This window comes from Falco peregrinus, chromosome 14, assembly GCF_023634155.1.
Source record: "Falco peregrinus isolate bFalPer1 chromosome 14, bFalPer1.pri, whole genome shotgun sequence".
Taxonomy (NCBI): domain Eukaryota; kingdom Metazoa; phylum Chordata; class Aves; order Falconiformes; family Falconidae; genus Falco; species Falco peregrinus.
The window spans coordinates 8,056,631-8,082,461 of record NC_073734.1 but is presented as its reverse complement, the minus strand read 5'-3'; the positions used below and the strand labels follow the sequence as shown (position 1 = coordinate 8,082,461).

Genomic DNA, 25,831 nt, shown 5'->3' with positions numbered 1-25,831 from the left:
TTAGGAGGTGAAGGAGACACTGCTTTTCAGTATCTTGGAAGCAACAGAAAAGTATTTCAGAGAAAGCTGTAGTCCAGGTTATGAGAACAGTCATGTGCCTACTACAGCATTACCATATTAAGGCTGTTGTTACTGAATTTGATTGTCAAATGAATCTTGGGAAGTATATGTTTTAGCAAATAAATTTTGTTTCCCAAAATATTACAGGTAACGTCCTGAAGTTACATAAATCAGACAACAGAATAAAAAAACTTGGCAGGTATACAGATGTTAAACGTTTTTATCACTGCAATTATTTATGACCTTGTATATGTGATCAGAAGTGGTATTTTTCAGGTTGCCAAAGCTGGATATTCTGCACTTCACTGATTGATGACAAACTACACTGAAGTATTTTATATGGATTTATTTCATTATTCCAGCTCAGTCCTCAATGGATTTTATGTATTTCTCATAGGCATCTTCATTCATCAGTTCATCAAGTTCAGCAGGGTTTTCCACAGTCATCTTGATAAGCCAGCCTGTAGTTAGGAAATTAAAATCAGTTGCTAATATCCTACAAGAAAGATTAATTCCTGTTACTGTCTTAGAAAAGCACTCCCAGTAGGCATGCAAGCTCTGCAACACTGGCAGAATCAACAGGCTTTCTTGTGCAGGGAAAATAATGTTTCAGTACTTTAAAAAATAAACAGCCTGCCATAACAAATGGCCTTTGGAGTCAGACCAGTTGTCTAATTTAGTACTGTCTCTGACAGTGGCATTATGGAGACACTGTCTAGGAAGAGTAGAAGAGCCTGACCTCTCAGTGTCATGAGCTGTTACAAGATCAAAAAAAAGAGAAATGCAATCAAGGAAAATATCAGGCACAGTCAATGTCTGAAAAGAACACACTGTAAAACAGCTGTCAGCAAAGACAAGACTACAGTAATACTTCCATGTTAAATTTTATTGGGCTTGAACTGTAGGCAATATATTCTCTTTAAGCCTCCACACCATTAAACTGGAAGACCTGGGAACCGCACAGCTATTTGTGATAGCAAGGATCCAGGTGGTATTCATTATTGAAAGATAAAAATGACATCTTACCATCTTGATAACAAGATTTATTGACAAGCCCTGGATTATCTGCAAGGGCAGCGTTAATCTCGGTCACTTCTCCTGAGAGAGGAGAGTAGAGTTCACTAGCAGCTTTCACACTTTCCAAAGCTCCAAACTCATCTGAAACACAGAATATGATTGAATGCTTTTAAGAGGAAAATATAAAGCGTTTCAGTTTGTTTTTTTTTTAGTCAGGCATTCTGGTGATGACCTAGCTGTTCAAGAAGTTTCTTGATGTTGAGCAAGGAAAACTGTCAAAGAAATCGAAGTCGCCAACTTTATGACAAAGATCAGCAGTGTTAAGTTTAATGTTTACTCTCCTCAACTTTTCTGGGGAACTTGTATAATGTTACCTAGATGGCTCCTACAGAAGAGACAGAGATTTCTTACACTTGGCTAATCCTTTGGCTAAAGCCCAATATATATATGATGTGAAACTGTGTTAGAAGGAAACACATCCAGCTCTTGCTGCAAGATACCTAAATATGCTTTTTATCTACAATTCAAACCTTTTTATAAATAAATTGGTTACGAAATAGACACAGGCATAATTTCAGGACCCCCAGTTTTTCTTCAGAAACACTATCAAGTGTTATGTTTGTGCTCCTTGGAAAACACATAATTATTCAGAAGCACCACGCTGGAATCACCCTGCTGCTCTTCCCTTGTTTCTGATTTGTAGGCACTTATGGAAGTGGTGCCTCGTTAGTCCAGAGCAACTCTAAGCCACAAGCAAACACGACAGAGCCTGAAGGAACACGGAGCTGTCAGAAGAGTAGATAGGCATCAGCACAAGGAATCAGAGAACAACATGTTCTGGGAAAGCTTGGAATTAGACTAAGGGCAGAACGGGTGGAAGAGAGGAAGAACTAAATGGAAATGAAATTCCTTCAGCTAAAACAAAACCACAAGTTTGTTAATTAAAACCCAAAGCAGAAAGGCCTCTTGTCTAACATTCACCATTCAATGGGATGCAATAGATTTGTCCAAAACAGTTAGATACGGACCTATTCCACAAGGGGGATGGGGAAAGAAAAGCCTGCTACTTTATCTCAGTAAATCTACCTTTTTTTTTTTTTGCAATGTCTGAAGCTAATGACAATCTTTTCTTCATATACTACTAGCAAGACAGCTCTCCATGTAAATACAGGAATAGGCTTTTCCTTTTACCTATTAATGCTCACTCTTCTTAACATGGACCATTCTTAATCATTTGTTACGTAATTTAACAATTTCTACGTTGCTCAGGAGCAAAATCCTATGATTACAGTTGATACCCCAAATTACTGAGTCTGTATATTTACAGAAAAATTAGAGCTTGATATCAATTATGTGTTTCACTCATTTCACGAGTTGCACAATGTAACTGCAGAATTACAAACAAGCTAGCCTAAACACTAGCAAGTCCAAATCAAAGCACAAATATTTTAAGAACAGAGTGTAGATAAAATTACTACCAAAGTATTTCAAATATTTGATTTTTAAATAAATGTCTCCAGTTTAATAAGCAGGTATTTTCTGCTATCCTGCATGATCTGACAGTGAGTGAAAACTTGAAATTAAAGCAGTCTCTTGTAGAAACTCCTGAATTTATTTTGCATCTAGAAGATTTATCATGGTATTAATGAACATAAAGATTACTTCATAAAAATCAATCTTTGCAAAGGAATGAGGAGAATAATTACTTCATTGGCAATGAAGAGCAGAAACTTACCATGTTTACTCAATTTTGTCCCAACTTCTGGAAGACTACAGTAAACAACATCTCCTAATGCTTCCTTAAAAGAAAAACAAAAGCATCAAAGTATACATTAAAGAAACTACACAGGAGAGGTCTGATACAGTAACTCTAGAATCTGTTAGATAGGTAATGTCGTCTCAGATTTAGTTCTCATTCTTTAAGGACTATGTATTTTTCACTTTTTCTTTTTAAACCTTCAACTTCAAAAGAACTTTTTATTATCATGCCCCAAATGCTAGATTATTGTTTATCTACTACAGTGTTAATAGCCCTCAGGCTGAATTACAAGGTTTATATACAGATTTCTTCAGGCAGAATGAGAAATAACATCTGCTGATCTTATTAGCGTCAACTAGAGTAACAACTGTTTTAAAGGACAAAGTTCCCAGGGAATTGAGGGAATTACCTTTTTGTTACAAAGCAGAGGGGATTGACTTCTAGTGCAATTTGAAAGAAAACAGTGATTCCTCCCCAGAGACATGGACAACTGGCGAGCTATTAGCATACAGTTTGCCCTTACTGACTTAATAAGGGGGTCTGATCACCATAAGAATCAGCTCAACCAGAACCGGCTTCTGCCTCTTCACTAACTCGTGTACCCTGTCTCACAAAAGACTAGGGCTCTTACAGAGTATTAGTGTTATCTACAGAAAACCGAGATTATGGGAAATACCGCTTGTCCTAAAAACATCAGTTTCACTTCACCGATAGCTTCTCACATTAGATTTTCTTAAGTTTCAGGTACAGCAAGTCTCTAACCTCAATTTGCCTGTGACTATTGCAAACCAAGTACTTGCACAAGAACAAAAGACAACAAAAAAGCCAAAGGAATTCCTATCCTAGAGCAAGAAATATATGCCACATTCTACTTCTATTCACAATTGCTCTTTAGCCAGAGGGGTTGCACCATATTCACGTTCGTGGGAAATTTGGCCTGAAAATTGCACGATATTCTCTTCACATAGCCATGGATTCCTCAGGCCTGTAAGAACTGAAGTAATAAAGAAGGTTTTAACTTCTGCTGAACCACTGAGTTTCTTCTCAAGTTCAGCTCTCCCTAGGCTCAATCTCAAGTGATTAAGAATTTATCAGAACGCTGAAGGAGCATTCACCTCACAAATTAATATGCTAGATCCAAGTCCAAAAATCACGTTCAGCATATAGCATATGCAGTTAGAACAATAAAAACCAGGAACTGTCCAAAGAGCAAGGACAAGAGCAGATATGCATAAATAAATATTGCAGACTTGGGTAAGGGGGGAAGAGATCAATACCTGTGCAAAATTGCTGATTCCTACTGTTCCAATGCCATTTTCAACAGATATCCATTCATGCTTGTCTGTGAATTTACGGGCTACAACAAAACAAACTTGATATTTCAGAAATAAGTGACACGCTGCTCACTTGAATACAACAACACATTTGCAGGCTTAAACTGTGTTTTGTTTTGGTTTACTGAGTTTAGTTTTGTTCGTTTTTCTTGGAAAATGTTAAAGAGCACACACAATTGACAGAAGCGCTTTGTTCAGCTGGTGGGTTTGTGATGTGGTAGATGCTCACTAGGTGTTCTGCTGAGAGCATGACTAGTTCCTGTGCAACCATCCAGAGACTGGTACAGTACAGGAGCAAAAGGAGTAGTTCCATTTCAAACAAAAGTATAAATCTAAAGCAAGTATGTGTACTTTACTCATAGATACGCATTTCTATGATAGCATAGTGGCTTTTCAAGCATCTTTAGTGTTTGCTCCTGACAACCACTTTATTATTTCTGGGAAGGCCAGTGTTAATGACTCTAGAAACAGTATCAGTGTCACAGCACCTCATTCAAAGTACTTAAAGCCATCAGCTGAAGTACAAAAAGTTGCAGCAAAACAGCCGATTCCCTTACCTCCCCCAACATTGCCTGAAGAGTCTATTTCTCCCTTTTTAATGTTGCCACAGATCTATGTAAAATTAAGGCAAATTCCTAAGGCAACTCATACAGGCAACTGTTTCTTAAGAGAACTTGCTCTCCGTTATACTGTAAGAACACCACAGTAGTTATTCTGCATAGTTTTAAAACAAACATATTGAAGACTCTGTTAAAGTCTTTTCACAGCAATCTTACAATTCTCTATATATTTTGGATCTCTAAGAGTCAGGACAACTTGTACTGGCTTTTATTAGAAGCAATTCTTTTTACAAAGTCATACAGAGAAACTTCAAAAGTAATAATTAATAGGCAACGTTTTTCTTGCTAACATTTTACCTGGAGCTTTTCTTACTCTGAGCATTTTCAGCCTGCTTTCTCTGTTTTCTCACTTCCATCGTTTTCCCATAGATACACATCATGGCCCCCCCCCCCCTTTTTTTTTTAATTATTTATTTATAATTTTCACTTTTAGCATCTATCCAATCAGGCAAGGGATGCTCTGGAAGCCAGAGGAGGTAGCTTCTTAAACAGAGCTCCCTGTGTGAGTAGTGCCAGAGTAGCACAGCTGGACCTTCCTACAGCTGGAGCTTCCTTTGGAGTTTAAAATTCTCCTCTCGGGCACTTTTTCTAGGCTGGCCTCCTCATACCTGCTACAGAAACTACACTTCTGCAAATCCTGGTATATTTTCTAAACTTGTGCATGAAGGAAAAACAGAAGTTCTCCCTGTAGACTGCTATAATCTTTCCATTGCAAGCCAGTCGTTTCAGCCGTAGTTGATCCTCTTTATTTATGTCTGAATACATTTAAAAGAGAAGCAAATCTCAGATAAAATGGTTTGTCTCTGAAGATGGCCTAAGTTTTACAGGCCTCAGTAGAGCAATATATGTTTGTGCAAGTACAGTACAAAAAACTTCTGACTGAAATGCAAATATTAAGTATTTTTCCATGAATTATCACTCAGAAAACCCAGAGAATTTCAGCTAGCATTATTTATACCTACAAAAATCTCTCAGGACACATTCTAATGAACAGAACAAATGAAATCTCTTAAATCATTTGAGGTCAAGCCATTAAACCCATAGAAATTTCACTGGGAATGAGTAATGAACCGTTAAGAACAAAGAATGACACAGAATCTCCAATAGAAGCTGAACACTTGTGACATACAAAGAAGCCAACCAGTATGTTTTTTATGTAGGATAGTTACATTGTATCAGATTTTTTTATAATGCAAGGTGGAAAAAAAACCAAAAAGACCCCAAACCAGATGGCTTGCATGATCGGTTTGGAACACGGCTGTAAAATGTTCCCAGGGGTTAGAAGAGCACATCGCTTCTTACAGAGCAAAAAACCCAAGTGAAAAATGAAAAATTCTAGCTGTGCAACAAAACCCACTGCAAATAAAGTAAAGGTCAAATTAAAAACAGTTAATGAGTAATCTCTAAATTTGAACTTTGGGCTTATGTGATCAGCCCATTAAATAAATCTTATTAAATGAATACAGAATGTCAAAGCATACCAAATCTCTTCTGTGAGCATACTTTTTCAGAAGAGCAACTGAATTTACTCTAGCTGCATTCATTTCAACGTGACTTGGGTTTCAGCTTGACTAGCACATCGCAAATTCCGACCTTGGTGTAGTTTGGCCTGCCTCTATTAAATATTCCGTATCGGTGTACCTGAAGAGTGAAGGAAAATTCACACCTCCACAGAGGCGTACAACCCTTTTTCCTCTCTGCCTAAAACAAAAGTGTCGTTTATGTTATTCCTTCAAGTTCTGTCTATAGAAGAGCAGTGGGTTCAGTTAAGAGCGAGAAGAGCGAAAAAAGCTTAGCTCTTGACTGACTTAATTTGCAGATAATGCCTAATGAGCGTCATTGCTGTCACCTGCAGCAGAGGCAGTCGAACAGATAGGTCAGGACTGTCTGGAAGGAAATTTACGACCTGTTCTCGGCGGCGGTCATTACTTTTATAGCACGTTCTCCTCCTCTCCTGCCTTTTCAGCGTTTCTGTTGGCTGCAGTACGGCAGATCCCGCTTTGCTGCCTGCTGCGGCTCACCGCCACCGACCGGGAGCTCCCCGGCAGCGGGCACGGCCACAATTAACGGCGCTCGGTGCAAACCACACCGAGCCCGTGCTGCGAGGAGCCGGCGGGGCAGAGCGCAGCCGCGGCGCCCCCAGCCCCCGGTAGCCCGGTAGCCCAGCCCGGCGGAGCTGCCGCTACTCGCGGTTGCCGCTTTTTTTCGCCAGGTTCACGCTGTCCCCGCTCGGCCGCGGCGCGGAGCCCCCGCCTGGGGCTTTGCCGCACGGCCGGGGCTTCCCGCCGGCTCCCGGGGCGGCCTGCGCCTCACGGCGGGCGGGACGGCGCCGGCAGCGGGGCAAGGGGGACCGGCACGGCAGCGCTCACCGCCCCGGCGGGGCTCCAGCCATCTTGCGAGGCTCCTCCGCGCCCCCCGCCGGGACACCCCCGCCCCGGCGGAGAGGCTGCAGCACCCCGCGACGCCCGGCCGCGACCCGCCTCAGCGCCTCCGGGCGCCGGTGCCAGGCTGCCCGCGCAGGGCGCTGCCGGACGCGGGAGCGGGGTCCAGGCCGGCGGCAGCCGCCCGCCCGGGAGCCCTCAGGCGGCAGCGGCGGCCCCCCTCAGCGCCCGGCCGCTCTCCCGCTGGCCGCCGCCCGCCACAGCCCCGCCGCCCCCCCCAGGCGCCACTCACCGGACAGCACCAGCGAGCTGGTGGCCAGCCGGCGGGCCGCGGGCAGCCGCAGCGGCGGTAGCGGCGAGAGGCGCGGCGCCAGGCACGGCCCGACCCGCCGCAGCGCTCGCCACGCCATCTTTGCCGGGGGCGGGCGGCACCGGGGGCGGCCGCTACAGCGCGGGAGGGGCGGCCCCGGGCTCCGGGGAGCCGCTCAGCAGCGGGGGCCGGGCCCGCGCTCGGGGCGGGAGCGGGAAGGCAGGCGGGGCCGGGGCGGCGCCATCTTGGCGGGGCGAGGTATTAGCCAGAGGGTGCAAGGGGCGCTCGGTGTTTATTAAATACGGATGCTACGTCTACAGGAACGGCACGTGGGGCTCGGCATCGGGGGTTTAGCGCTATTTCTTAGCTAATACTCCCGCACGACACGTCAGCGATCGCTTTTTGAGCGAAGGCCACAGCGCAGTGGTCTAAGTGGAAGCGGGTGGCGCGGCCGTGAACCTTCCACACGACGTGACTTTTGGCCGTGGTTGGCATCCACGCGTTGAGCGGTTATTCCTGTTGGTCACTAGTGACCGGCTTCTCTTCCTTCTTGCATTTAACCCCAAAGAAACTGCAAAGTTTCATCAGCATTAGGTCAACAATCTCCTCTTCTTCTGAGGCCTGGAATAACAGGAGAGGGAAGTTACTGGGGCACCTGGAGCTGGCAGTATGGGCTCTGCTGGAGCCAGAGAAAATCTCTGCTGGAGGTGAAATAAGCCATCTTTTGCCCTAAGCACAGCACGAGTGACTGCCAAAGCAAACCACTGTGCCCGTGGGTTTAGCAAGACCAAAGTCCCAGGTGAACATGGGTGAGCGTGGGCATTACAGAAGTTTTGGCTCTGTCAGTACCCGTAGAAGTCTTGCTACAGGAGCCTGGAGTTCGCCTTCCAGCTACCGTACAGCTAGTGATGTATGCAATGAGCCCCACACCATTTCTAGATGAAGTAAACAAGAAAAACTAAACACATCTTGTTTTCTGTTGGCCATATCCTTTGTTTTGATCTCCCTCGACTTTGAACTATAGAGAAATTTTGGACAGTACTGGAGTACTAAGCTGGCTTTCATATTGTGCTATCAATACCTTGAATGGGTCAGGCACTCAAAGTGACATTTTTAAAAGGAACCGTATAGTCCTCACGGACTGTAGTAGCAGGTTTGGTTCTGATTCCAATGGAGTCGGGCATGAGTCTAAGGCTTTTTTGCTGGATTTTGTATGTGAACAGAAGGCCACAGATCAGATCTTGTACTGACTCGGAACAGGGACTTGTCTGAGCAGGAATGGACAGTGCAAATCTGGAAAATCTGAAGTATGCTTTATGAGTTAATGTTGACTTCTCAAGAACTGAACTGAGTTTATAAGAGTTTCATCCAATGGTGGAATACGTGAATCATGAGTAAGAACTGCACAATGAATGCTAAAAACGGCAGGAGAACTTAGAGGAACACACCTGGTAGTGCTTCTGCTCCTCGCTAAAAGCAACCAGAATCACCGAAATGAACAGATTCAGTACCACAAATGTCATGAAAATTATGCAGGATCCAATTAAGAAGGAGCCTAAAATCGGATGGTAGTCCAAGACCTGTAGCATTCATAAGGTAAGACATCATATTTTGATTGTAAAAACAAATGAACAAAAAAAGCATACATACAAGCAGTTAAAACATGATAAGGAGTTTGTCTCGACATGCTTGTGGCTAAAAAATTATGCTATTTGTATTATACAAACATATATAAAAATTTTCTCTTTTACTCACTTTCCTGGGTTGATATGATATAGTACGAAGAAGACAGAATGTTTTTTATATATGCTATATGAATATGGGCAATCTTTGGGTTTTTTTAAGCATTTGCATTTGATGGTAATGGTATGAAAGTTTAATGTGAAAAATGACAAGCCTCGGGATCTGTTTATCCACAGAACAGCTGAAGCTCCATCATGTCTCAGATTTCAAAGTATAGGCAAAATCTCTGTATGCTTTTATTTTATTTTATTGTACACTTTACAAAGAAGCCCAGTCAGACACTTCACAGACACATATAAACTAAGGGTTGTGTAAAAATCCCAAACCCTAATTTTCATGTATGGTATCATGTAGGAATATATGTTCATGATTAACAACACGAGTGGGATATAGAGGTGGAAACCTTTGTGCCCAATTACTGATCTTCAAAGCTACCCATACCCTGTTGGATCCATGGTCTAAATACATTCACCAAGGAGGACTTCACAGTCAGAGATGTCAGAGAACTAGCTCAATCCACAAAGAGCTGTTCAACAGATACTGTAACATCTGAAAGAACTTAATGAAAAAGTAAAGAACAATAAACCCAAATGTAACATAAAGTTCCCTGGTGGAAGGCCTTGCCTTTCTTGGGAGACTGATGGGTGTGCATGTGTGTTCAGGTGGGTGCAGGGCATTGCTCACATTTTGTAGCTTTCTAAGGAAATTGCTCAAAACTTTCTGCAATCAATAAGTAACATATCTAATTAAAATGTGAGCACCTTTCTCAGTGAAAGGTTTGCTATGGATCTACTTGTGGTCAAAATGGAACATGAGATACATTTCACTTGGTGTCTTTTTCTTGATGAGGGAAAGTGTCTGCTATAGGAACCTGTGCAGCTTGCAAAGTTAGATTAATGTCTAGCAGTAACTGAAAGTTTTTCTATTTGCTGGGTCATAGCATATTTGATAGCTGAGCTGCTAATTATACAGTGATAAACTTATTAAATTAGAGGTGGTACCTCCTCATAGTTGAAGATTCCCAGCTGAAGACTGACCATGGTCTCTGCTGAATCAAAGAGGGTTTTGTAGGAATAGAGCTTCCAGCCAAATATCAAGTTTGTCTGCAGAGGAAAGAAAGTGTATCTTGTGTCATGATCAGATCCTTGCTGAAATACCAGCTAATGACTGCTGTATTCAGAGAAAGCCCTCCTAGCTTGTCATCTAGAGCCATGAAGCTTTTTTCGGTGGTTTGGTGTTTTATTTGTTTACAAGCAGGGGAAACACCGGACAAGGTCACAGAAGAAGACTAGCCTAGAGCTAAGAACTGGATTCACATGTTCTGAATGTGTTTAGCTATAAGACCTTTTGTAGTGGACGTGAGAATGTCTTATATCTGCTCAGCTTCCCATCCCACTACATATGTAAAAAATCTTCAAATACATGACAAAATCATGAAAGTAATTCAGCCCACCTCCAAGGAGCAGATTTATCCTTGCATGATTGACCAAATTAGTCATAGTCACAAACACTTGCTTTTCAGTGCACAGATCCTTCCAAATAGGGAACCTACTGAGGCAACTGCTCTCAGGAACCAAGATGCTGTTTTCTTCATTTGTATTTTGTGGGCCTACTGCGTCTAATTTAAATGGGGGCTGCTGCAGTCTCACGTTTTTCCCTATCCCTCTGCCTCCTTCTTTCACAGCTTAGTTGCTTGCATGATGTGACAACAGGCTGGGTCATGGAACTGATCTGATCACTTATTTTACCTGTTAAGTTTGTGGCCACACCACTGCCTATAGACTATCAGTGCTGGAGGGAATGATGAGGAATGTGAAATCAGGCAATGTGAGACTGCAGCAGGTCCCGTTTGTCACAAGACTGCCCTTTGCAGGACAGTTTGGACACAAACATTTCAGCAAGAACACTAATTATACATAAATGGTTGCAGTCCAATAATTCTTTAGTCTCATTAGAATTAAAATGTAATTTTATTTGCTTAATATGCATTCCTATAATAGGCAGAAAAAGAATTATTTCCCACTAAAAAACTAGCCAAACAGAAAATGGCACTTGCTGCCCTCTCCCCAATTTAAGCTTTATTCAGAAAATTATTTTTCCTGTATTTTGTTCTGTCACACCTTTTATACACAAAGAATCCATTTTTTCATCCAATGTTTGATTTTTGAACTAAATTTCCATTTGCGAAGAACAGACAAGGGGATATTTTAACTTCTCTTTCACTTATATGGAAGAATTGGGCTCCAAGCTGCTAACCTTAAGATTTAGACAGGCAGCTTTATGCAGTTTTACATTTCAAAGCTATGTTGCTTTCCGCATTCAGCAATAATTCATTGAACCTGACAGTACCTGGATGAAGACTGCGGACAATGGAAAGCACAGTGGTACTCACAGCAACAGAGTAGGCAAGGAACATGATTGCAATAACAGTGATGAATCCAGAGATATCACCCCATGCCCTCCTTAGAGTTGAAGTGATCATGTTTAGTTTAGGGTTGAGCCTCAGGAGGTGCCACAGTTTCACTGTGGAGAGAAGCACTAGGAACGCAATCAGGTAGCCAAGAACTGCATCTGCTCTTGCTGTTTCGTTAAAGCTTACACAGCTGTCAGAAAAAAAGAAAAGAGGTAATAGACTGTGCACACAGAAGCCTTTGAAGCGGATAAATGAGTGTGCTAGGAAAGCCAGTCACTCTGTCCTTGTTTTCAGTGGAGAGCTAACAAGTTCCGGCTTGAATGTTCCTGCTTGTACTTCCCGCTGCGTACACGCAGAAAGCTCAGTTGTATATAGCGGAGTTTTTATGTCAGCATTAGCTAAAGCTGAGAGAGGGCCTAGGCTGTAGCCCAAACACTGCTTTTTTTTAGCAAGTCGCAGTTTAAAGGCAGCTAATGCAAACATACTATCAAATTCTGACTCTTAGAAAGGAAGACAGGTTCTTCTATGCATGTGTAGTTGAGAGGATGGGGTTGCTGGTGCTCTGCAGCTAGCAGGATGCACTAGCTGTGACAGGACTAGCTAATTTCCAACGAGTTGTATAAGAAGGTACCATAAGGAATGCAGCAAAAGATTGGAGGTCAGGACTGTGATCTGTGACTGAGGCAAGTCAGTCTTAATGTTAGCTGAAAAAAGCTTGGTAATACTTACATTTACCCTTTATAAGGGTAGCACATTTTTTTTACTTAGTATTTTGTTTACAACAGAGGTGACCACAAAAAGCTTTTATAAATAGTGAATGCTAATACAGCACATGACGTATACCTACCTGTATGATAATCTGGACGCTGCGTTAGCAAGCATGTAGCTGTTGGGTTAAAGGAAGTGTTGCTCTTCCTTCTCATTCAGCATTTGTGAGGCTGTACCTGGAACATTGAGTCCAGTTTTGGGCTCCCTGCTGCAAGGAGGACACTGAGTCCAGTGAAGGGCCACTGAGATGGTTGGGAGTCCAGGTCCAGGACATACGAGAGAAGGATGTGGGAGCTCAGTTTGTTCAGTCTGGAGAAAAGAAAGCTAAGGAGGCCTCCAATTGCTGTCTCCAGCTGTCAGTGGTTATAGAGTGGATGTAGTAAGACACTTCGTGGAGGTGCACAATGAAGGGACAAGAGACAACAGCCACAAGCTGCAGCAAAAGGAATTCTAGCTGGACAGAAAAAAACCATTTTTTATCCCCATAGTGGGAGTGGTCCAGTGTTGGAACAGAGGTCCAGGGAGGCTGTGGAACCTCTGTCCTTGGAGATACTCAAAATTCAACCAAACAAGGCCCTGAGCAATCTGATCTAACACCAAAGGAGAGGTCCTTTCCTTCCTAAATCATCCAGTGATTCTATCACCTCTTTCCTGTGTGACTGTTTCTTAACAGATGTTACCATTTTCTATTCTGTATTAAATAAGCCATTGTTGTCCCCTAACCAGTGGCTTTTTACAACAAAGAATGAGGCAGATTATGTACAATCTGGATGGATGTCCTGTAGCAGAAAGGCTTGTTCGTTCAGAAGAAGGTGATGCAGATAGAGAACTATCAGCTAGGCTTGGGAACTTGGTGCTTGAGTCTGCTGGATTTTATTAGAGCAGTATCAGAAGAAAATCCTATTGCTGATGCACACGTAAGTCCTGAAATACTTACATGCTTCATGAATATAGCCATGAAGGGTAGCATTATCTAGCACAGACAAGCTGATGTCTGGGAAGAGGAAAAATAGATTTTTTTCTGCATAAGTAGCACCAACAAACGATGCACTAAATATCATTAGCACTTACTCCTCTTTGTGTTCCTGGTAGTAGCTGATGTCTCTGGTCCCAAGGATCGTCCGTTTCACAAACACTGACAGGGCACTCCAGCTAATCAGTATAATGGCCATCTCCAGGAGGTTCCATTTGCTGTGGAAGTATCTCCATCTCAGAGTCTTCATCAGTTTTCCCTGTGAAAAGAGGAGTTTTACTGTTTCAGTCTCGTGACTCTGTATTGTACAATACACCTCTAAAGATTAGAGCTATCCCCTCCACAGTAGACTATTGCACCTTGATAAAACTACATCTTGCACTAATTTCTCATTATCTTTCTCAAAAGAAGCATTCCAGCCAAATAAAATGTTACCTTCCTATTGTTTAATACAGTTCAGGTCTCTGTTTCAGTCTTCCATTAGTGCAAGTCAGCAGCAGCACTACTGAAATCAAGCACAGTCCTAAAGTTTTTGTAAGTGAAATCAAAACCAGACACAAGATGATGCTGTCAGCCAGACTTTCCATTGGGCCTCACCTGTACTATCATGTAGTACACAATAAAGAGGAAATATATTACTTCTGCTGCGACCACAAAGATGTGGAGACTGTTGGTGTATGGGTAAAGCCGGATGCTTTGCAGCTCGGCACTTGTGAAGAAGGCCCCTGAAAAACAAACAATGTTCACTTCGGTGCTGTATTAATTACGTTATTCCTGTTTTCATTCAAATAACTCAGTTCACCAGTAAGACTTGAGTATTCACATTCACATCAATGTGAGACTGTATCTAACGATCAAACTAAGATTTAGACTCAATTATGTGACTAGCGTTGTAAGTGTTCTTTGAAATTTTCCTCAAATAGGAATTTCAGACAGCCAATAGCTTTTAGAGTGCTAGTGGTCTCTTGTATGATAGTGTGACACTAGTCCCAGGAGGGCTGAGTTTGGATTGGGCTACAAATGCAGAAATGAAGCAGGACGACCTGGAGATGTAAATCTGAATCTCATTCTAAACAGAAAATGAGCTCGGTTTTGTGGTCTGGTTTGGGCGTTTTCCAGTACTGGGGCAGACCCGAGGGAGGCTGCTACTCAGATTAAATGTTTTTCTGTGGCCTTCAAACCAGAGTTTAGTTTCACTCTTTTCTTTGTTGTATCCAGATTATGTATTATGTGATTACACAGCTATATATTAGAAGGCTTCTGGAACAAAAAAGACAGACTATTATTTGTACATTTTGTCTTAAAATTGTATGGATTCGCTGAAATGATTAGGAAACATCATTTTTCTTGTTCCTGTAGTGTCAGTTCTGTAGATGAAGTTTCAGTATCCTGTTTTCTTCATCAGCAGATGACCACAGCATCAACAAACATAAGATATTCCGTTATGGTCTTTTATTGCTGTGATGCTACATTTTATAAATTTTGCATTGATTCTCTCATGATTTGATTTAATAAAACACTTCTGTTTACTGAATAAAGAACTAGGTTAACATTGGCAGCATATAAATCTACCCTGTGTAGGTGCATTGCTTGCTGTCTTCAGAAATTAGTAACTTAAAAAAGGTTCGTACCTAAAGCATTGGTTTCAAACATCAGGCTTATAATGCAGAACAGGTTCACGTTGGCATTGTAGACTGTAAACTCAACAAACACTGCTCTTGTGAAGGTGTCTAGCCAGATGTTGTTGAAAAGGTACTGGAGAATTCTGCCAAAAAATGTATAGCCAATGATCTAACTCATACTGGAAAGAGACAGTATCACACAAAGGATGGGAGTGTTTGGATATTATCACAGAGAAAGAGTAAATCAGAGGTGAGATGTTCAAGAGGACATCTGGTCTGTCAAGTCTGAGTACAGGGGATATCTGTACTGTTAGTTGAGGTGGTAATTTTCTTTTTGGCTCCTCTGGAGAAGCAGGTGCCAGATATTGGCCAGATGCCTCAGGTGTCTGATCTTAAACCTTATGTGGGTTAGGAGAAAAAGGTTCTAATGTTGGATGCTGGTTGTTACCTAGCATGGAGCAAGATGAAAGGAACATAAACTACAGTGATGGCACTACAGTAGTATCTACAATATTCGGCACAATGCACAGCAGGAAAACTTGGGGTGCAATCTGAAATGAATCTTAAATAGGGTAGAGGGAAGAGCATCACTGATACCACAGCAAATACACTGATAATTCACAAGATATAAGTGGTACCTGGAGGCGTTCATAGGATCAGTTCCCAGGTGAATCACGTATCCCCCTCCCCTGTAGATGGCAAGTTTGCCCCAGCTGGGCTGCCCTCTCAGTTTGGACTGACTCTGGTACTGCCATGCTGAGCTCAAGTCAGAGGAGTTGTCAAAGACTGAAGTATTCCAGTGTTCCCCATAAAGTGACGTATCTTCTGTTTGTAGGGAATATGGAGCATGGCATTCCTGAATTACATGCTGGAGTCTGGGAGAAATAGGGCAGGTGTCTCCTTTCACTCTTACTTGGCGAATTCGAGGACTACCCACCAGCTTGGAATTGCCATCTGTAATGAATCCTAAACAGGAGATGCAAAAGAGCAGCACTGGCCATATGACAGAACTACTAATAGTATTTATTAATTTCATTTATGATTCACTGATGCATTAATATTTTGCTATAGATTCTTTTCTCAAAAACACTGTAACAAAATAGTCATGAAAGTTAAGCCCCTGTGTTGATTTGAGCTGAGTTCTTAGATAACATCTATAGATAACAAAGTTCACTATCACTACCTACCTGTATTTTATACAGAAGGAAACTGAGGCCTGGAGGAGAAAAGTGACTTGCTTCAAGTCACACGGCAATGTAGCTGTATGCATTGTTCATTTGGCCACAGTTGGTCAGAGTCTGTCACGTGCAATAAACAACTCTGCTAATGTATTTCAGTATTTACTCTTAAATGTGAGTTGGAAAATATTTATTAGTGGATATGGCTAGATAGAAACACGGTGACGTTGCATAATTAGCCTTCGCATTGACCTAAGTCATAATGCAAACAGAGCAGTCCCATGGAAAAGCTTTATAGTGCCACCTATCTGCCGTTCTTTTGAACGTGTAAAATTGAGGTATAGATCTGAATATCTGGAATGAGTAATGTAAAATGTGAAAAATGTAACATTATAGTGCAGAACTTTTGATTATATTAAATATAAGGAAAATATCAGAGCACATTAAACTTGAGGTCAGGCTGTGGGGTTTTTGTTATCCACTAGCATTCATATTATAACAATCCATACTAGCCTTATATACTCACAGTCACTTTCTCCACTCAAATATGCATGTGCAAGTTAGAGATACATATAAAAGATAATGTTTCAGAATCTGACAAGCTGAAATGAAACAGTGTGACTCTGTACCTTTATATGATCCATAAAGATTTTTGACTAAGGTAGTGTTTGCCCATGTGAAAAAATCCCGATAACTGTAGACATCATGAAATCCATCTGTAAAGCTGTTCTCAATGTGTTTGTTTAAGTAGTAGGAATTGGGATCTCTCTGCCCATAGGCCACTAGTAACAGCATCCATAAAAACCCCAGATAGGCTAGAAAAAAACCAAGAAGAAACAGCACATGTGAGCTCAGAATTCACACTGCGGTTCAAAATAGATTGCACGAATGATTACTGTTGTCATCACTTATTAGGTTAAGGACATGTTTTGCTAGGCTCCGACTGACCACTGCTAATGAATTTACACAGGCTACTTCACTGCGCTGCAGTTTAAGCATATCACATTTGGAGTAAGTGGTTGAGAAAATAAGCGGGAAAGCTGGCTGAACACGAATAGTAATGACAGCTCTAAATAAAATGAGTGGTTTAACTTTGCTCCAAGGGGAGTTGAGGTAATTCTTTCCATTGTTTTTAGAGGAAATAAAACTGGGGTATAAAAAGCATCATCCATCTGCTCTTTTGATTTCAATTTATTTAACTGTTGACCTCCTTCTTGTACTCTAACTTTTCTTTAACCTCTCATGCATGTTATGTGTTTCTTTACCATAAAATCAAGCCTCAGCCACACTTTTACCTCCAGTTAACATTGCCACCCCCTTTTGGCTCCAACTGCCACTGAACAGCCTGTCTCTACACACACATGGCTGGCAGAAAGCTAAAGATATGACAACATTTGCACTGATGTAAAAATACTTGGGAACACTACTGAATAAAACAAGATAATGTACATATGGATAATACCTAGGATTTCTCTGATGAGGGCAAATGCTTTCTGCTCCTTGATGCAACTGACTTTCATTTTCTCCACATCAGCTGCAGGAGGTGGCCGGTAAATATTGCTTCTACTGTCCCGTCGGGCTCCAAAGAGAGGATTTGGATCACCTGTGAGTGAGAGCAGTGAGCCCTGGAATTAGTTAACAGATTGTCTATGACCTGCTTTTTGTTTCTTTGGACATTATAAGGAAACATTTCTATTTAATGCTTTCCCTTTAGAAAGACAGGGGATGAGATCTAATCAGTATTAGTAAAGCAAACAGTGGGGAGGAAGGGAGCTCACAAACACAGTGTATTAGGTTTAGGACCAGGTGTAATCCAAGTGTGTCTCTTTAGGCTGAGCATCTCAGGAGGTGATGTATTCAGGGCCTGAGGCTAATCAGGGAGGAAGTTACAGATCAGGATTCTTTGCTGTGCCTTAGGACTCCTGTCTGCTAGTGTCAGCTTTTTTTAGGCATAATTGTGATTGCAGAAGCCAATCTGATCTAATCCAGGCTTATGGGAGCAATACAGGTAATTGTGGTTGTGGAAAAGTATATAAACTGAGAACTTTCATGTAAGATTTTAAAGGAGGTGGGAAATTTCCTTGAGAGTATTACGAATGTTTGTCAGATAAAGATCTACCCATCTCAGGAGTGCATTTTGTGTTGGGTCCTGTGTTTGTTTTTACTAGGTTACAGGTTTTGTTGCAAGCCATGCCATGAATACCGAGATGGCTACACAGAGCTAAAACAGGCCTCCTTTTCTATCTCATTTTTCTTATGTCTGACATGAGATATAAAAATATTTAAGCATGGTTACTGCATACTAATAGCACTGATTCATTAATTGCTATTATAATGGCTTCAATCAGTTTGCCACATACTCTTTTCCAGATGTTTCTTGAATGATGATGGACTGAGAAGTAATTGACTATGCACTTGTATTCTTGATCTAGTATGAATCAATATAGGAGAATACATCATTTTTCCTGATGTAGGCAAGCCAGGGGTGGAGAGAAGGAAGGGGTCAAATACCAGTATCCTGGCAGCAAATAGGTCCTCCAGTAACTGCCCCTCCAGGGGCAATCTTGCAACAGGGCTAGGGGAGATTGTGCATGTATATCTATTTGCAGCAGTAAAAAGATAAACAAGGAAGTATTAGTGTTTGGATGCAGAACTACTTCTTCTACATCTTTTTGACCTTGTGGTCTTTTCCATTAAGTGTTCTGCCAGATTTATCCAACCTAAACATATAGTCATCTTCATGTGTTCTCTAACTGGCATAAAATGAGTTATTTAGGTTTGTTTCCACTTCCATCTTGATCATGGGAATGCTAATAGATAGACACATAGTCACAACACCTGTGGATGTAGTGATTTCTGCTAACCTTGTCAGCTAGGATTCAGGTATATAAAGATAACCAGTGAAGTTCTCAGTTGAGCTGAGTCACACATTTGTGCATAAAGCACTCCAAAAGCTTGGAGAACACTTCACTTTCTTTAATAATCTCTCACTTCACAGGTAGTTACCTGGTGCAGATAAAGGCCCATTGATAGCTGTGTCTTCTTCATCCTCATGTTCTACCTTCTTCAAAACCAGGGCAAAAAAAGCAGCAAATCCCAGCACCTGCAAAGAATTAGCTATAGACTCACCATATGCCCATTTCATATAAAGAAGTCTGGTTTTGACCGGGATCCCTTTGGATCCAGGCACTGCAGGAGAACAGCTGTGCTTTGGCTTTGTTGAACTCATGCAGCTGAAGCTCATAAACAAGAGAACAGTGCACAGTCCAGCCAGCTAAACTGATTTTGCCACATGACAACCTCATCATCTATTAAACCCTAGCAAAACAAGGGAGATGAAACTAATGAAGTTAAGGTCAGCAAAAGACAACAGAACTCTGTAAACCACCTGCTAGCTCTTGTTTTTATGGCCGAGACTTCTCATTTTACATATTAAATCCTGTGGTTCTTTAGAACACATTACATTGTCTTCCTGAAATGATAGTAAAATGAGTTCATATTGGCTGAGGATCTCACCTTTAAGGGCTGTGTGATGAAAAGACTTTCCAAGAAGGAGATGGCCATGGAGATCAGCCACTTGATGGAGTTATCCTTGCCGTAATGCAGCCCATAGAGCATGGTAAAGAACCCAGATACGCTGCTGGTGGCTGCAACCAGGAACCAGGCAATGAACACAAACCACCAGGGCAGCCCTTTGGAAGAAGAGCTTTTCTTGCCATCACCGGAGAAGCTTGGAGTAAGGGACCACCTTGGGAGTCAATCAGAAGAGAAAAAAATCACTCTGCAGTGGAACAGAAAAGTCAAAATCACAGTCTTTGGGTTAAGCAGGGACAGCAACATCTTATGATTTAAAATGTCAATCAAAATATTCCAAGTTCTTTGAACTAATGCAGTTACGTAGAATATATGGATAGCAAAAAGTACAGTAAGCAAAAATATGAGTAAGTGCAGAGATCAGCTGAAATAAAAGCAAATATTTATTTACTCCTTATTTACTTATTTACTCCTTAGTCATACATAATTGAACCTCTGGTAGAAATATTGACAAATAAAACTGTGAGTGCATTTTAATTGCTGGAAACATCTCCTGTGATCACCATAAAGGCCAGAGATATAATTAGTGCTATTTTTTTCAATACTTCCAACTTAATTATCATATTTCACTGAAATATTTTTGTCTGCTTATTAATTTCTCTTTATCCATACATTTTAAGAGACTTCTGATACTTTGGAGCTCAGTGATTATCTCAGCCCTTTGGTGTGGCATTGTATTGTAATATTCAATCTTGGAGGCAAAAATGCCAACGGGCGATGATTGGTCATAATTGCTTTTGTGTGTGGTTCACAGTGCATTGAGATTTCTTTGTTGCTCCTACAACAGTATAATAGTAAAACGTGTTTCTACAACTATAATAATGGTTATCTAGCACATATTAAGCAGTAATTTGGCTTCGTCATCCTGACCAGTTTTGATTCACAACCTGAATTTACTTAGATCGAGATGAGAACTAGGTTACCTCTTACTGATGGACGCTGATGAGCAGATCTGGTTCTCCAGGAGGTTCTTCATGTGCTGAACCTGATGAATAGCTTGTGTGTAACTCTGCGGCATCTGAAATTTATGGGGCCCCAGTAGTTCCAGCTCTTTCTCTACATGCTGGAGTTGAATGTACAAGCAGCGATTGTAATCACTGTATTTCAGTCGCTCACTCATTCCCGTCTCTGGAGTTGGGCTCCTTGTTTTTTCTGCAGGCAAATAATTATTAATTTTCAAAGAAAATCAGCATAGCTATTCCTAGATTAAAATATTGTTCAGTACAAAGGGTAGCAGAACTGGAGCTCAAGATTATGAAAGTGTAGAGTAACTTTTGAAGGGACATGTAAAAACAGCTTTAGTACTAGAGCTTAATGCTCTTCTGTTGGAATGGGCTGGAATTGTTGCCAGAAGGCAACTTACTTAAACAGAGGTCCTAAAACCTTAAAAGAGAAGTCAGATAAGATCAAGTGTTAATTTGTTCATAGTTTACCTGTGCAATTAGTCACTTGGTAGACTCATTTGAAAAGCCAAATGTGAGTCTTAATGAAATCAATGGGATTGTTTACTCAAACGGTCTTGTTTAATTGAAAATAAATGATTGCCTAAGTTAAGAGTCAGACTGAAAGGAACAAGGCACAAGGCCAAGAAGAAAAAAAGGACAGGGCAAAAAGACTGTGAAACAACTGATATTTGTGGGTCTTTATGCTATGAGATACTGATCCTGCTCCCAAGCCAGGCTGGTAGCGAACATTTCGTTCTACAGCATACGAAGTAGAGACTTCATAGTGTCTTTATTCAGTTGGGTGCTCAGTGGTGCACAGTGAAAGGACAACAGACAAGGGGCACAAATTAAAACACGGGAATTCTGTCTAAACATTAGGAAAAAATTCTGTATTGTGAAAGCTGTTGGACACTGGAATGGCTTGCTCAGAGGATTTGTGGAGACTCCATCATCTCTATTGAATATTGGAGATATTCAATATCTCCAGGTGACCCTGCTCTAAGCAGGGTGGTAGACTAGACAATCTTCAGAGATCCATTCTGACCTCAACTATTCTGTGATTCTGTAATTGCCTTTGAGTCAGAATGGAAGAAGAGCTTGGGTTATCACATCCAGCATTACCATCATTTTCACTACAAAGGTTTCAGTAGGCATGTCACATTGTGCTGTTTACCTTGTATATCCATAGCACCTAATGTGACAATTATAGGGTCATCCTTCTTGCTGTCATCATAAAACTCTTGCCCAGCTGTGTTTTGCTGGCAGACGATGTCCTCGATCAATGCCAAAAATGTGTTGATGTTAGCTGATTTTCCAAGATCTGATACTGAAGTGAGAGGTGGAGTCTGCAGGGCTTTAAAGAGTGAGTTGGCAATTCTTCTTATGTCCTAGAAAAGACAGCAGCAATACAGCAGTGTCTCTGGCTGCAGTGACTTAAGCTGATGTGATGTGAAGGCACCACTGGCTGGGAGCTGCACCAATTGTTAAAATCTCCAGAATGAATAAGAATAGCACATCCTACAGTGCTGGATGTGACAGGCAGATTTCAACGAGACAGGATTCGAAAATACAGTTTACCTGCCTGAGGACCTAAGCTGAGAAAGACAGGATCTATGAGACCTTTTATCTTCACTGTCTTCCTTAATGTTTGCTTTAACCTTGCTTTAGTCACTGGCCACAGTGATTTTGGTTGCACGTAATTGTGCAAAGGCTGGGATGTACATTGGCAGATCTTAATGAAGTCGAGGATTCCATGTGGGTGGGTGAGTGCTTGCCACCAGTGCAAATTAGCTTTTGGCTTCAGACAAGCTGAAGGGTATCTGACAGGGATTTCTGCTGTGAAATCAGGGGTGCCGGGCAGTGCATGGCAGCAGAGGGCAGTGCATGCCAGTACTACTGGGAAGTAGCCACGGGGACTTGCCTTTATCACAGCCTCTGGAGTGAGTGAGACAGCCTGGGTGACCTGTGGGGTGGGAGGTAGGCTGGGGGACACTCGACCATTCTTTCCCAGCTTCTTCTCTCTCCCCTGCGTGGCTGGCCGGGATCGTATGTTCCTGAAGATCTGCACAATGAGCAGGTTGATGGGGAACATGAGGAGTGAGCTCTCAAAGCCAATCATCACTTCCTGCCACGTAAACTCGATCTTACCTGTCAAGATCAAACAGAGGGGAGGAGTAAAAATAACCCCAGGAATCATCAGATCTCTTTTTTGTCTAAAGGCCCATTTGTTCAACTGTCCTGCTTCTAGATTCTGCTGTCTCTCTATTTCCCTGCCCAAGCAATGGTGAGGATGGTTACCCAAGTCCATTTTCTGCTCGGCTGGATCCTTTGGCACTCCCCAGAACATGATGCTGGTCAGCATGGTGCAGAGAAGCAGTGAGAAGCAACATGACACACGCTGGACTCGTGTGAAGGAGCTGCGTGGGGAGCGGCTGAAAACCGAGTACCAGATGTGCCCATCCTGGAAACCTTTGGAGGTCTTCATGAAAAACAGATTGCTGGGAAGGAGGAGAGGGAAATCAAATGGATACTTAAAAAGGAGAGGGATAAATAAAGCTGAGTTCAGGGTCCTGGCCTGTTCACACTTCTAGGGCCTATCAGAAGAAGTAGTAACTATGAGAACATACCAAGTATCATGGCTTGATTTGCATGGAATGGTCATAGTTACTTATGTCCTTTCCTTCTGGCCACACCGTGGAGGGAAACCTAACCATGAGCAGTGTCTATATAAATTGTCAGGGGAGTTACACATGAGAGAAAATACTTGGGTTTCTGTAGGTCTTGTCAGGCTATTCTTCTTTAACACCAGTATTTCCAGTGTGGTATTACTGTTAGGGTAATGATCAGACTTCATAACCATCCTTCCTCTTTTCCTTATTCAGAGCCCTGTGAGGGCAATGGAAAGACCTCCCTTGTTTTCATTTTTGTTTAGGGATTTGATCTGTTTTGCGTACTTGCTTTTCCAGACTGATTGCTATCAAGAGTAAAAAATTCCATAAAATAGAAGGTACCTGAACTGCTTCATGTCCTGTTCTGTAGCTACTGGGAACACTTTATCTAGGACACACTCTCCAATATCAATGGCTAGCCATGAGTTACAGAGGAAGGACCATTTATGATCCCATGCCAGATCATGGACCAGTACTCGATTCACATACCTGTTGGAGAAACATACAGGGCACAATTACATGTGAGTGGTGTGAAGTTCAGAACCTGATTTGACTATGGAGGTCAAACTCTGGCCTTTGGCTTCTTCTAAACTTTAAGGCAGAGAGTACTTCCCATCCTGCACTGGGCACAGGATATGGGAAGCACTCCTGGTCCTGCAGGGTAGGTTATGATTTGATCTATTGATCTGCAAAAATGAGACATTAACGCTCCTTTCCTTTCTAGCACTTTAGAAAGGATATTTTTCAAATATTAGAAAAGCTGCTATCATTATAATATAATATTTGTGGTTCTTTGCTTCCCGTGATCTCCAGATCTCCACTTACCAGGATGGACTGTCCCCTGAATTATCGTGCCACAATCTAATACTCTGCAGTTCCCCAAGAGGGAAGAAGGTGCAGAGCAGAAAAACATCCACTCCTCCACGTTCGAAGACTGATGTATCAGGATCAGTCAGATGGTGTGGCTCACTCTCTCCTTCCAGTCCATAGAGGGTGAGAGTCACCTGGAGAATAAGATGGCAAAAAGAAGACTTGTACACCTTGATCCTATGTATGATTGTTCCTCTAGCATACTCTTCCTGCTTTCATCAAATCTAAGGACTTTCTGGCTTAGACGTTGCATTTGAGCTGTCCTGTTTAATAGCTTCAGGTGCTCTGTTATTCATCCAGTTCCCTAAATGAGTGCATAAATTGTCTTACCACTCAGTGCCATCGATACCTTGGAGGTTGTGCCTGCCCCACGGCGGTGTCCTGTAAAAACTGTCACAAGGTAACGATACTGAGCAAAGGGGTCATTGTCTTCCAGTACTGTGATTTTCACCTGCAAAGTGACACAACACAAGCAGCGCGTGAGCTGTTCTGTAAGTATGGATTCCTTAAAGCCATGGATAGGACTTTTTCATCTTGTGAACAGTGCATATACTTATCAGTAAACAGAGAGTTACAGGGAAAGGAGTAGGATTGCTTGAAGAACTCCTATTAAAACAGGCTAGGCAAAGTGGGAATTAGCCTAAAATACATTCAGTCTTTATTAGCTGAAGACTTACTTTGGCATCATCCTGGATATCTTTCCTTCGAGCCCAAATAACTACAAGCACATATATCAGAAAGATGCATCCTACAGTTGTCACCACCACAGGGTTGTCCACAAATGTAAGAAATAGCTCTGTAGTTTTGCTAACATCTATGGCATTGGGTATGACAAAGAAGGAGCTCCCAAAGAAGGTCAGATGGTTACAGAGGCAGTGTGTGCTTCTAGGATTTGTTTTTGGTCCTACCTGAAAACCAGAAAAAAATTCCTGAAAAAACATTTGGCTTCGAAGTATTAGGTAACTTACCAAGCAAATGAAAAGACTGTGCTGAGATTGCTAAATTCTTGTGGAGAACTGCTATACAGAAAAGAACTGTTCAAGGTCCAATAAGGAATATTCATTCTAATATCTAGCCAGAATCAGGCATTATTATATAATACAGCCTTGTCAGAATGTTTCCATTTCTTCTTACATAAAAGCCCATCCCAAGCAACTGAAATGGAAATGTCATTTGAAGCTTAGTCTGTTATGACTAATCTTCAATTTATTAAAACATCTCAGAATGATCTTGTTTTATGGTGTGAGTTCAGTGCTATCATTTTACTACAAGATGGCAGTTATAAGGGCTGGCTTTGAAGTATATAATACAAAGTTTTGTTTCACTCTACTTACATGGCATCCATAGCTGTTCCAGCTCCCCTGGTGCTCATCCCAAAATACACAGCGGGATGCAAAGCAAGTGACAGCTATAGTTAGCCTGTCATAGACTGTGGAATCCATTCCCATGTCTTGTAAAACCATGAAATAGTAGCTTCCCTCTCCAAAAGAGAGTTCTTCTGAGCTAAGAACCCAGGTGTTTGTCTCACCTTGAACATAAATATTTTAGTTTCAGGAGATATATATATATATATATA

At 41.7% G+C, this 25,831-nt stretch overlaps 2 protein-coding genes across 2 annotated transcripts in view; both read right to left on the bottom strand.

The window, feature by feature from the left end:
• Positions 1-391: 391 nt before the first annotated feature.
• GCSH (glycine cleavage system protein H) lies at positions 392-7,623 on the bottom strand. The gene is made up of 5 exons (XM_055818517.1): positions 7,464-7,623; positions 4,114-4,193; positions 2,813-2,876; positions 1,087-1,218; positions 392-521 (listed from the first exon to the last, which is right to left on the bottom strand). Exons 1-5 carry the CDS (start codon positions 7,579-7,581, stop codon positions 424-426), a joined length of 492 nt encoding a protein of 163 aa, XP_055674492.1. The 5' UTR covers positions 7,582-7,623; the 3' UTR covers positions 392-423.
• Positions 7,624-7,733: 110 nt separating this feature from the next.
• Positions 7,734-25,831, bottom strand: part of PKD1L3 (polycystin 1 like 3, transient receptor potential channel interacting) — a 41,728-nt gene continuing 23,630 nt past the window's right edge. The window contains 21 exon segments of the mRNA XM_055819002.1: positions 7,734-8,102; positions 8,930-9,061; positions 10,226-10,327; positions 11,617-11,827; positions 13,477-13,637; positions 13,976-14,103; positions 15,010-15,143; positions 15,639-15,966; positions 16,808-16,993; positions 17,641-17,781; positions 19,170-19,281; positions 19,695-19,926; positions 20,711-20,924; positions 21,891-22,104; positions 22,638-22,864; positions 23,015-23,214; positions 23,728-23,874; positions 24,211-24,389; positions 24,605-24,706; positions 24,933-25,163; positions 25,590-25,783. Of these exon segments, the coding sequence (XP_055674977.1) occupies positions 7,992-8,102; positions 8,930-9,061; positions 10,226-10,327; positions 11,617-11,827; positions 13,477-13,637; positions 13,976-14,103; positions 15,010-15,143; positions 15,639-15,966; positions 16,808-16,993; positions 17,641-17,781; positions 19,170-19,281; positions 19,695-19,926; positions 20,711-20,924; positions 21,891-22,104; positions 22,638-22,864; positions 23,015-23,214; positions 23,728-23,874; positions 24,211-24,389; positions 24,605-24,706; positions 24,933-25,163; positions 25,590-25,783 (3,686 nt within the window). The 3' untranslated portion in view covers positions 7,734-7,991.